Source organism: Pavona decussata, unplaced genomic scaffold (genome assembly GCF_977016875.1).
Source record: "Pavona decussata unplaced genomic scaffold, jaPavDecu1.1 SCAFFOLD_280, whole genome shotgun sequence".
Classification (NCBI taxonomy): domain Eukaryota; kingdom Metazoa; phylum Cnidaria; class Anthozoa; order Scleractinia; family Agariciidae; genus Pavona; species Pavona decussata.
Window position 1 is genome coordinate 1,057,766 of NW_028145681.1, and position 13,037 is coordinate 1,070,802.

Genomic DNA, 13,037 nt, shown 5'->3' on the forward strand with positions numbered 1-13,037 from the left:
TGCATGCTTTAGAAAGCAGCCAGCGAGTTTGGAATGTTTATTGTATTAATTCTCTTGCGAGATGGTTGGTCTAGGTTTGTGTAAAGTTTCAAGTTCATTGGGTTATTTTACACCGTGAACGGGGCTTCGTCCTTTGACCTAAATTTTCGCGGTTTTTATCGGCCCGTGACCGCACCTTGTCCGCATTTCAAACTCTTGCAATTTTCTCAAAAAATAATATACCTTGGAACTTTAAAATATGATTTTCGAAAATAGTTAATCCAAGGGTATCTTCAGACGAAATATCAGAAATTCGACCAAGTGGTCGCTGAAATGCAGTTCTCGATTCTTACAGGCAGCCGCTCTTAATAGATAACTAGAAAGAGATATTGTGTATGTATCATTAACAAACTCAGGACACTTTATTATGCATATGTGGAGTATACGGTTCCCACCAGGTACATTTTTATCTTGAATTAAAGGGAGGGGTTCACATTTCAGCGCATGTGCACGAATCTAAATGCTTTTTTCTATTTCTTATCAACTTTATGGCCTTAAAAATCCCACTCACATGTACTTCAGTAATCCCATTCTATACTTAGTCCAAGCAAAATGACTGATTACCAAATTTCACAGAAAACGCCAGTGGATTGTACTCACATTGTCTATATTGAATTTAGTGTTGACCTGTAGGATTTATTCCACGGTTGGTGTTTTTACAGTTATTTGCATGCGAAATAACGCAATCATGAATATGAAAAAGATTACCACCCGAGTTACCTATTTCCTTCCAAATGGTTCATAAACAACGAATTAAATTAAACAGGCTTAGGTCATAAAAGTATTTTGATTCATGGACATGCGCAGAACCGTGAACCCCTCCCTTCAATTCTGATTTAGCAGATTAGTAAATTAGAGCGACTTATCATTTCTATCCGGCAACTGGTTTGAAAATTTAGGTGTTACTGAAAAAATGATGCCGGATTGGTGACGAGTTCCTATACGGCGACATCAAGTGGATCAATTATTTACAAAATCAGTAAGTTTCAGTGCAAAATTTCAATCACCTCAGGGAAATTGAGGGAAGATAAGTGAAGAATAGTTCATTTTGCCTATTTCCTTTTCAAAAATGCAGACTTTCCAAATGAACCATAACAACAAGAAAACATAAAGTGATTCAGCCGAGATCAGCTGAAGCCGAGACCTGAGAAGTAAGAAAAATATAACCAGTATCTTAAATTGAGCCGGCCAGTGGCTTCCTCGTCTAGTCTAGCTCTTCTAATGCCCAGCCTATTCTCTAACATTTTTTTTTTTATTGCTGGTAGAATTAAGAAAAAAATTAACCTGACAAAGTCATAATGTACTTAGGACTTTCTTAGGATGTATGTCTGTACCCTCAAACAGTAGAATTAAAAATAGACGCCTTTTAACCATGTATCGGCTGAGAATTTACGCCTTTTAATATGTAGGTTAAGCATTTATAGAAGTACAGTTGAACAAGTTTCCTCAAGTAGACATTTATGGGTTGACTATCTTACATAACGCCATCCAGACCAAGTAATCGATTTAAGCTTCCTTTCACTTTTTAGGAAAACTGTCCGCTTACGTAAGGCAGATTATTTCAATTAGGTTTAGACACGATGTAAGAGATTCGTGAACAAATCCAGCGGCTTTAGGAAGGTTTGGCACGATTGCCCCGCCCTTGCCTGTGGTCTGGATCTCTTGGCTGAGTTTTCGCGAGATTCTTTTGGTGGTGCGGCCAGTACGAGCTACCGAGAAACTTTCCCGACAACTCTGCTCGAATCTGGTGAGCCATCACAGACTAGGCATGTCCAACAAACCCGCTGAAGATGTTGGTTAGCGGAGGTTCTACTGTACAGTTTTGCATAGGTTAGATTAGTCGACAAATAAGTATAATTATTAGCAGTAAAACCACCGCTTCTAGGTCAATGTATTACATGAAAATAAAGCTTAAAAAACGTCAATTATTCGCTTTTTGTGTTAATATAACGACAACGATTTATATCAAATCATTGCCCAAAGAACAAGTAAATGCCACCACAAGTTTTCTTCCTGGCAAGGATTCCTTTTTGGGAAACTCTTTTCCACTTTGTCAAAGCATCTGTTTCTTTACCGTCCATCGCGTTTCTTTCCTCTCTTTTCTGTCCTATTATTTTATCATTGTATTTTGATCATTTATCTTGAAAAGGCACAACGTGTCTCCTGGGTTTTCCAAGCACAGAAGATGACGGATGAAGCTGCAATTAAATCAAAATTGTCGTGAAGTAGCAATAAGATCTCAACATTCTAAGCCGCAAACCATGTTATTGCTTTTCAGGTCTGGCTTGACCAGACTTACCACACTTCGATGAAAAGTTGATTGGCCTGGAGGCCTTTCCATCTAGCTAAACTGTTCGGATGGAAATTCCAGAAGCATTTTCGTTTCAAATGGAAAGGATTTTATCCCAATCGTTCCAAACTTGAAGTCTCATCATTGGTCGATCCAAAAACTGGTTGAACCGAAAATTTTTGCTTAATGGAAAGCGTCCCAGGTGTTATCAGAAAAGCCTGGTAAGATTGGTTTAGGCGTGCACATTGTAAACCGAAAAGCTTTATTTTTCTCATTTTAGGTTTTCCGGGTCCAAAATGACTGAAAACCTACAGTAGGCCTGGTTATTCTGTTTTTCAAACACGATAATTCCGGTTATGATTGGCCCAGGAGGTTAGCATTCACTACACTTAATTGTAATACGAACACAGCCTCCTCGGCGAGATTCGTTCTTCGTATACTGTATAACGCAATGTCTTATATTGGCGTTAGTCCCACAATCTGATATCGCACTCCAGATTAAACCGTGGGCGCAGTCTGGTATAGTGCTTAGTGACCTCTCGGATGAATCATGACGAGCAAATCATACCGGGTGAAAAAATCTGCGTCTGCGCATCTAGCAGTGAATTAAGCTGTAAAATCCTGCAAAGATAGGCGCAACTGACAGTGCTCTGTGCTTGTTATTTTGTGTCAGATGTACCCTCGCATAAACAAGATACCTCGAGTTTGTTAAATGACGCTTTTTACGCACAAGTGTTCGACAAAGATTTCTTTCCGTAAACGGCTCCAAGCCAAGTTTCTCTCATCTTTTCTCGTGTAAATGAATTTCAATGCCGCAAAGCGGGCGCCTGAACGTTGTCTTTACTCAGACACAAATTATTGTTGTAATTCGAAACTCAATCTAAGCGTATGCTTTTAGTAAACATAAAATGTGCTGAGCTCTTTCTTACTATGGATTATCGAAGCATGTGGTCTTCAGTCCTCTTGCCTTAGCGCGATTTTGTAACTCTAGAACAGTTAGATTATCGCATCTTTCCCTGTAAAAAAATAAAGTAAATAAATAAATAAATAAATAAATAAATAAACAAAAAGAGGAAGAAGAGTGAAATGACGGACTCACGTAAATTTTCGAAAAACAGTAGAGAGATTTAAAACCGCGTTTATTGCAAACGGCAAACGTGTGATGTGATTCACTATTATGTTTTCCTAAAAAAATTTGTACACAGATGAGCATAGTGCAAAAATAATTTTTTTATTAAGTTACACAGCCCGCCTCGATTAGCTCTGCTATATTCGGGCTGTGTATTCCTGCTAAAGATCTAAATATATGAAATGAAGTTGTTGTTGTCGTTGTCGTTGACCTTTGATGCCAACGCAAAACTACCTCCACGCTATTGAGGAACTGAAAACAGCGAGCGGCAAATATAGGGTAACATGGTCATGTGGTCATTTCTGTCGTTTCCAGCTTGCCGTAAACACAATTCTTAATCTCTCTATATCACTACTTCTGATTGGGCCACCTTTTATTTAAGTTAAGTTGTTATAGGTTAGAATCCTTCTGGAAGCTAGAGCATGTTCGATACATGAGATGATATATCTTAATAAATTCGGTGCACACATTTTTACCAAAAACTTATTCATTAACATTTTCTATCACAAAATTCATAGAGATAATATAATATTTCTTAATGTTGGTTTTTCTCTTTTACCGCCTTGCACGCAACGCGTGTTATGTTTTAACAACTAGCAAACTTTGTGGAACACAATACTTACAGTGATTTTCGATGAAGGGAATGACCCACCAGAATTCTGAACTCGGTTACATCTCGTACGGGAAGACTCGACAATTGATTCTCCGCCAGATAACTATGGAAAAAAGGAGAGAAAAATGAAAGAAGAAAATTTTTATTGTCAATTAGAGGACGATCGATATAATATTCATTCACGGTATGTTTTACCTTCCAGGTCTCGCAAGCTTTACCTTCAACAATTATTTTTTACCAAGTAATTTCGAGTATTTCACCTTTCACTTTAAAATTATCCTCTTTAATCGCTTTGTCCCGTTAATTTTATGAATGAAAAATTACGTATAACTTTGCGCAAAAACATGTACCCTAACCTGTCATCCATAAAGGAGGGAAAGATCTGTTTGTCCACAAAGTGCTGTCTAGTACCGTTCAACATGACGTGGACAACTCCTGTAGCTCGCTTTGCTAGCTGTGGAAATATATGAAGAGCACGGAATATGCACCGATGATATCCTAAAAGCCCTGATACATCTATAAGCCTTAACAAACTTTGATTCTCGAACAAAATTGTACACGAAACTTTAAGCACCGTTCTACAGTTTTTTAATGTAAAAAAGGCTAAGGATGTCCCAACTTTCTTATACATTTCATTCTCTTGTTTGCAATTGTGAGATACATGCATAGACTTTATTTTAATTCAATTGAATTGGAGAGTAGCTGAAAGCTATTGTTTGAAACGAAATACATATACAAAACCAACAAAAAAGGAAAATAATTACAATGTGATCATGAAATAGAATGCGAGAGATCTAAATACAAAATACAAAATTAGTATGTTATGAATTAAAATTCATGTATCTTAACTATTAGGATTAAACATGTTAAATGTTCGTTTCAACCCAAGTTCGCTGGTATGTTGTCTGGTAGGGCTTTCCACAGTTTTGTAGATAAATTATTTAAAAGAGTTCAACCCATGGGTTGCAGTTTCAGATTTAGGTAGTGCGCGAATGTTGCTGCCAAGAAGGTTGTAGCTAACGGATGCCCTGATAAAAAAAGGCTATTATAAACACTGAGTATATGACTGAGTAGACTAGTCTAGCAATATGTTTGCAGTTGTCCCGAACCAAACACAAAGTTTTCTTAGCGGTAGTGCTCACTTTTGCTGCTGCTTGACCCCAGAAAGATCTCTGTTTGCTGCATTCATAGGGACATGACTGGAAGTCCATCCCGGATCCTTTCTTGCTACCACACCACGTCAGTCCGTTCATCAGAAATCTAACATAACATTAAACAGAACTGTCAGTCTTGAAGGAATTCTGAATCCACCGTACCGAAAAAGATGGTTACTGGTCCATTTACCCACAATTCTTAGCGTATGAAATACCTAAAAACGCTCATGAAAACGTAGTACTACAGAAACGTTCTAAAAACTTCAAACCTAGCATACACAATGTTGCTAGTACAGGGACGAATTTCGCATAAAACATATGACTTGCTAGCTACCTATTGGCTATGTTAGGTTCGCAAGGTATTGTACTTAAAAGTACAGCCGCCATCTTTCTGTACGGTGAATTATACACACCTTAAGTAATGGTTACCTACTTCACGTTACTTATGCTAACAGGATTATCGGCTCCAATATTGACTTGTTTTCCTTGTGTTTCTTTTTTGGCTAACTACAAATCACTAGCATAATTTTTCTGATCGGGGCGCCCTTTAGGGCACACACATGGTTGGTGTTCAACGCAGGTTATGTTACTATGGAATATGTAGGAATATTAAGACAACACCATGCTGATTGATGGGATTTTTGTTTTAATGGGCCAAATAAGTTATCAGAACTTTCGCGATCTCAGAACCCTGCGCCAAAACTCGAACCATCGTCTTCCCTAGTAGGGAAAGCGACAACTTTCATTGTTTCTTTGAGTTCCATATTAAAGAAGATTGAACTTTCGAGCACAATGAAGAATCGTTCTTGAGTTAAACCTAGGAATAGATATCTATGAGTGAATCAGTCTTACCCTGCTAATGTGTCTTCCAAAGTTGTAAATTTATCATACAGTCTGGAGTAGGCATGAGTGAGTTCTCTTGTCCCTGACCAAAATAATACCTTTAAAAGCAAAACAACAACTTTATTAATACTAGAGAATAAAAATTAGTTTGATTCTTTATGGGCCAGTTATTTAAACAGAGTTTAATTTAGGCCGCGGTTCAAGACAATCAGGGGCCTCCAAATCTGTTTATAAGCGTTTTATTTTAAGTAGATAAATAGTTTTCTAATCTGGGATACAAGCTTTCTTGTTACCGTCAGCAGCAGACGATGTTTAGATATGATTGGTGGCAAAATTGAAAATGAATTAGATTGTGGTTTTGTTAAACACCGTCTAAACTGTCTTTTAATAACTGACCCATATGTTTTCGTGAACACGCCCAAAAAAAAAAAATAATACAATAATATAAATAAATACAAAATAAAAGTCTCCGAAAAAGTGGGATAATAACCTCCTCCCCACTGTTGGTCTTGGCTACCGAGTAGTAGAAATCAAGTCATGTCGTCTCTTTTGCACTTTTAGTTGTTTAAATTGAGTAAATATGGGATGGACTTTACTTTTAATGTTCAAAGGGTGAGTGGTCAGGTGTGTAACCTAGAAGGCGATCAAGAAGAGATCGAGTGTCACTCGCCCGTAAAACACTCGAATGCCACTTTTTGTTTTTATCGCATTTTGAAGGCACACAGAAAAATGGAATCTATTTGTTAAATTGACAGTCAGGTTGGTAATTCGCAATAGATCCCGTTTAGACGCAACCTACAATTAATCTGGCTTTGAATTAAAGGCCACCGACTTTTCTCGATCCACTCCAAGGCAGTATATTTGCCTCTAAGTTCATACCTCTGAAGTTCTTCTGCCTTCCGATGATTTTTTGGGTCGGTCCCTCCTTTTGTTACTGCGCATATGGTTCTGCTCATCTCGGAATGGTCCGAGAAACTCGGGTTTCTTAAGAAAAATGCCTAATAATATTGACTGAGGTGGTTTGCAGCGCTTTATGACTGTTGTAGGAAAAGTAGATTTCAGCAAGGGTTATTGATATCCAAAAAGAAAACTGGAGTAACTACGCATCTTTTAGAGATAATTAATCTTCAATGTGGAAGAAAATGCCCAAAATTGTTATGTACTAGAATCCAGAACGTTTTAGAATTATTGTTTCTTTGTTATTTTTGAAAGATGTGGGTTATTCCAATTTTTCATTTTGGATTCCAATAGCCCTTGCTAAGTTCTGTTTTTCCTGTCTGCAGTATGAATCTATAATATAAAAAACATGATGTACCCTATCGTTGAGTGGTTTCTCTCTATACATGTTGAAGAAGGGAGCGTAATCGTCGGTTGTTACGGCGCAAGGTTCTTTAAAGGCAAAGCTCTTATGAAACGTTTCCCATAACTCCTGACAGTCCACCTCGCTCGGGTCTTCAAGATACTTTCCTCTATTAGCAACAAAATCCCAACATCGTCCAAGAAATATTTCTTTTATGTGAGGGGTTGTGCCTTGAACAGGTTTGAACATCCATTTGTTTCTGTTTTTATTTAGTCTCTGGTCGTAATATTCTTGAATCCTCCCCTCCACCAATGACTGGTCTTCGTCAACACTGCTGCGAAAACCTGCGGGATGTGGTAGAATGTGCCTAGATTTTGCATTTCCCCACAAGCTGTAAGCTTGTTGCACAGTTGGTTTGTCATACAGACTAACTGGTACATCATCAATAGGAACATTGTTCCATAAATTCGGCTGGTAGCCTTTTCTGGGCCAATAGATTTGCTTGAAGTAGGACAGTGGTTGATTGACCGACTTTTGATAGGCGTTTAAGTAAGGATGGTTTGCTAGGAGCGGTCTGTTATTCCAAGCCTTTCCAATCCGTGGATCCAGACCTCTTCTGCTATTTATAGGACTGGACCATTTATAACTTAATCGCTTGGTTGATGGTAATATTCCGCTCCGTCGTTCGGTTTGTGATCGTGTTACACGTGGTCTCGAAGCCCTCCCATAAGGAAGAAAGTCGTATCTGGCATCTACGATTAAAAAAAGAAAATAAGAATTAAAGATTTTATTTGGAAGAAATGATTTCCAGCGATAAAATAATTCAGTAGCAATCTTTGCACAGATTTTGTTCTAGCGGTTCCCATACAACCTTTACATTAATTAGGCAGTTGTAGCTCTAAAATATATAAAAAGGCATGTTTTTAACAAGGAAAAACAGGCGTTGGGTGATCCGCCTCTCACCGCTTGTTTGGGTTTTCCCAAGGGTCAGTAAACAATACCAATCCTTCGACAGATCAATACCAAGGCCTGATATGCAATCAAGACCTCCCACTGGTAAACCGAACCAACGACCACCATTGTTCTATATGTAATGATTTTGAAAAGGTTCTTAATTTTTGAGTTACCAGCAACCATTACTTAATCTGCAGGAAAAAACTGTATCGGTAGAGCTCCTTTTTAGTTGAAAATTGGCTTCACATACCTGCACAAATCAAGCATGTCTGTATTATGTATATGGTGAACAAGGTTGATAAACGTCTCCATGAAACCATGACTACCAATTGTATCACACCCTACTGTACAAATGGTGCTGGATAGAGAGTCCTTGAAGATATCTTTCTGTTGAAAACAAGAATAAAATTAAATAAATTTGCCATGCTTTTCTAGCAGTTTAAATACGATATTATTGATGTTTGCGGAAGGACGGCTTTGTAAACTGACGTTTTGAGTTAGAAATTATGATGGAATTTCGTCATTTTTTGCTTCAGATGTCAGTCAGTTCAACCATTGTCATATCCTGGCCTTCTTTAGTTTGAGACAGCGAATTCTTGCTTTCTATTTTTTATACATGAAATCTGTCTATTGTTTCAAGCCTTCTATTTTTCTCCACTCTTTTCTTGGAGAGTCACAATAGACCAATATACGGGTACCTGCTATTGTAACAGGTGTCAGAAACAAGTGACAAATAACCAATGGCTTGATAGATTGTTATGGCGTTCTCAAGAATTCTGATTTAATAAACTGATTTCCCACATAATAGTTAGCTTGATCAAGAAAAATGAAGGTCACCAGACAAATGAAGCAACTTTTAACTGCGTTATTTCAAACCTTTTGTAGTCGGCTAATGTGCCTGAGAATCGTCAAGTGTGACCATTAAAATGAGGGCAATTGAGAAATGATTTCTTGTGGTAATATTCTATTATTATAAAATATGTCTTTTTTTGTATTTTACGATCCAAGAAATCAACTGGAACCAGACTACCTGAACCGCTGCTGATTCTCTTGAGGAAATAATGTTTATTGCTTGATTTCTGATGGTAATCACATGTTAAACTTGTTCCGTATTCAACCTTTGAGTGTTTGGCAATATAGAAAGTTATTTGATTGGCCAGCACACATTATTCTTAATAGGCAGTTACATCAAGCACGAGAATGCTGATCTTATATTGAGGAGATTAACAGTTAAGGTAATAAAGGTAAGTTTTCAGTATTTTAGATGTAACAGACGTAGGTTGTTTATCTAGAGGGTTCGTTGATTCTGGTCTATTGTACGTTCTAAGAATGAGGTTGGAAAAAAATTGAGGAGGGGCAGGTAAGAAAAAAACAGAGAAACACTGATGGCTCTCAGTAATGCATGTCATGACCTCCAAGTTTTTCCAATTCTGCTTTCCAAGTGAGATCAGTTCTGGTGTAAAGTGTTAAGAAGACGAAAACGAACATAGTTAGAGAACAGTGATTTAAAAATTCTTAAATCATAACCAGTCTTAACGTCTTATTGATGGTGACAGTTTCCACCAAACACAGGGTAGCCACCGTGATTAAACCTCAAACTACCCTCAGACAGGTTTAAGTTCACCCGAAGGACAAAGTTGAGAAGCACAAAAAGGCTGGAGTGGTGTACAAAATTCCATGCAGCCAATGCGAAAAGGTATATATCGGTGAAACAGGGAGACAGCTGAGAACCAGGATCACAGAACACAGAAAGGAAGCAGAAAAGATCTCTGCCAGAAATTTCACAAGAACCACCAGCAGAGCTTCTACCAATGAACACCATAAATCAGCCATAACAGACCACGTCTGTCAGAACAATCATTATGAATTGGGAAGCAAGTGAAATAGTTGAGCAGGAAAGCGACAAGTTTAAGCGATGGGTTAAGGAAAGCATATGTATTAGATCGAACACTCCTACTATAAACAGGGACGAGGGAGCCTATCAGCTTTCTCCCTTATGGACACAAGTGATCTCCACCCCCAAACCAGGGGGGGAGGGGGCGTCTACAGAGTGACTTTGCGCCTTTATCGCAATAATTAACACCTTCAGAAGCCTATTTCAGGCTTCTGACACTTTTCATGTTTTTCAAGTTTTGATAAAGATGGCTGACAGTCATCGAAACTGTCAGCATCAATAAGACGTTAAGACTGGCTATTATTTAAGAACTTTTAAATCACTGTTTATCTTCCCTAGCCTGATGAATTTCTTTAAGAATAGTTAGAGAACGTTTTGTAAATGAGTATTGCTACAATTGAGTATTGGCTAACCCTGAGATAAGGCAGGGGAAATTTGACAGCCTTTACATTATCTTTAATTATATACAGTACCTTAAACTTGGTCTTCAATGTGTTTGGTAGCTATAGTCATATATGAAGACCATAACCGTGTAAACTGAGCAATTATAACTTGGACGAGCTAGAGGTACGAACACGCGGCGTATTTTTCCTCGTATTTCTAGTAGACCTGTACCTGTTCTAAGCTCTATTTTTGCAGGATCCAGATAACCTGCAGCTCCATCGTTTTTATGTCTAGGAGCATTGTTTTTCTGTTTGTTCTTTTGTTCTCTCGACCAATAATGTGAGACATTGCAAACGGCGCCGGTCAACCCCGTATGCCCTCCTTTGATTGTATCGCGATGTCCCAAAGTTGAAACGCCGTCAGCGATCTCCCCTGGCCGTGGCAAATGACCATCTCTCCTCGCGACGGCTTACCAATACTATCGAATTCCTTTTTAGTCGGTCCTAGGGACCAAGGGCTTTGGCTCTCGGAATATCTGTTCCATTTTTTTTTGCAGGAAGACTGTACAAAGTCATTCCGTTCCATTCTGATTGGCTGTTAAATCTGATATCTCAACATCCCATTAGGATGAAGTTACAACCATTCTCTTGAAATTGTCTGAATGCTTGACTTGGAATTCATCAGGTGTTAGAATATATGTTTATACGATGAATACATTATCTGCATTATTTCAGATTTATAAGACGTGGTTTAACAAGAATTTTGTTGTTCTGGTAGGATTGTTGAATTGTTTCTGTTTCTTATTTCAGCTAGATGCTCTACGTATAACCCTACGGTTACCAAACTATTGGATTAGCAGAATAATCAAGTTAACGGCGTAACATCATGTAGGCAGCGCACGCTTCAATAAAATTGTGGAAGAATCGAGGAACAATTTGAACAATTTGAATCTAATAAATTTTATTGGCCTTCGACTACACTTAGTGATGATTTTATATGCAGGCGGGTATTTTAATTCGTATTTCTTAAATTTGCAATACGTTGTAGCTTGTCGGCTTAAATTTTAATGTTAACCTTATACACGTTCAAAACGTTTCATTGCTTCTGATGTGACTTCTTATTAGTGGTATACGTAGAAACGAGCTTACAGGTACTGTCAGAATACGCTAAGAGATGGACGGATTAAATTCAGAAAATTGTGAACACTTTGAAGCTTTTTAATATTTGCTGAGAAACCGTGAGATCTATTATACGCTGGCAACAGGAGCCTGGTAAAACCAGGGTTATTCTCTTGCTCAAGCCAAGTTTAGAAACCGGTGTATCCTGATTCTTGAACCAAGACATGCCAGGCCATAGAAGAGTAAGAAGAGTAATTCCGCTGTACTAAGGTATTGGTACTCAGGAAGATTCCTAAAAGTCATTATAAACAGATGTTGCATTGCACGAGAAACAGCATGAAATGGCTAAATAAATTTTGGCGTAACTCATTTTTAGGAGTAATAGGCATGGCCTGAGACCGAACACGAGGCACGTTTAAAACACAAATGTGAATTCAAATATTATAAAATAGACGCTGTAAGATATTTTAAACCGACGTTTCGGCAATGCTGCCTTCTTCAGGGTACAAAACTATACCCCAATCTTTATTACACACATTTAAAACACGCCCAGGGCTTCTTGTTTTCAGTGAAATCACTGTAGAAGGTATCCCGGTTAGGAGCGCCATTTTAAAAGTAGGGCAGACTTGCACGAAATATTTTTTTTTTCAAATATTTTCGCTAAAATTTGATTTCTGAGGCATCTACATCCTTGGTTCAAGTTTAAGAAATCTTGAGAATTATAACAACAACATCCGAAGGATGCAGCGGTGCAGTGAAGCATGCAGTCACATTTTCAATTTTTCATACATATACATCTATCCGCAATTATTAAAAACTGGATCATTGTATAATGCAATTCCAGGAATTTGATTGGCTTAGCGGTCATGAGCCATTATACCGTGACCGAGAAATAGCGACCATTAAATTGTCTTCTAGTTGTTCTTGCAAAGCGAAATCAGCAATATCTACCAATATTTCTTGATTGTTTAATTATTCCACTCGCGCTTGTTGGATATGAGATGATTATAGCCAACTCGGCACTAATCGCCTCGCTGGCTATCTATCATGGTCTATCATCTCATATCCAACGCGCGCTAGTGGAATAATTGTTAATTATTATTCAACACATTGTAATGCCGCCCAAATATGGATATGGTGCACTGAATATTTGTCGTCCGCAGTCAACAGATGCACGTAATTTCGTGTGTCGGGGAAAATGGCAAAATATAGATCGTCTCCTGCTTTTCTGCAATCATTTCTGTGCTTTGTTATCGATGTGTTGAATAATGAAACAATTATCCTGCTCAATCTTGCGGAACACTGTTGCGGTATATCCC

General features: G+C 38.0%; 1 protein-coding gene across 1 annotated transcript; it reads right to left on the minus strand.

Moving 5' to 3' along the window:
• Window positions 1–377: 377 nt before the first annotated feature.
• LOC146455377 (ADP-ribosyl cyclase/cyclic ADP-ribose hydrolase-like) lies at window positions 378–8,998 on the minus strand. The gene is made up of 9 exons (XM_085094467.1): window positions 8,812–8,998; window positions 8,573–8,709; window positions 7,384–8,120; window positions 6,078–6,166; window positions 5,214–5,331; window positions 4,428–4,525; window positions 4,082–4,174; window positions 3,259–3,345; window positions 378–2,237 (listed from the first exon to the last, which is right to left on the minus strand). Exons 2-9 carry the CDS (start codon window positions 8,640–8,642, stop codon window positions 2,150–2,152), a joined length of 1,380 nt encoding a protein of 459 aa, XP_084950593.1. The 5' UTR covers window positions 8,643–8,709; window positions 8,812–8,998; the 3' UTR covers window positions 378–2,149.
• Window positions 8,999–13,037: the final 4,039 nt, after the last annotated feature.

Excerpts from the sequence above, each read along its gene's own strand:
- LOC146455377 (XM_085094467.1), bottom strand. The coding sequence starts at position 8,642 with ATGGTTTCATGGAGACGTTTATCAACCTTGTTCACCATATACATAATA. Across the intron at positions 4,526-5,213 it reads GGGGTCAAGCAGCAGCAAAA|CTAGCAAAGCGAGCTACAGG; the intron begins GTGAGCACTACC and ends ATATTTCCACAG. Across the intron at positions 2,238-3,258 it reads ACATGCTTCGATAATCCATA|CTTCATCCGTCATCTTCTGT; the intron begins GTAAGAAAGAGC and ends ATTTAATTGCAG.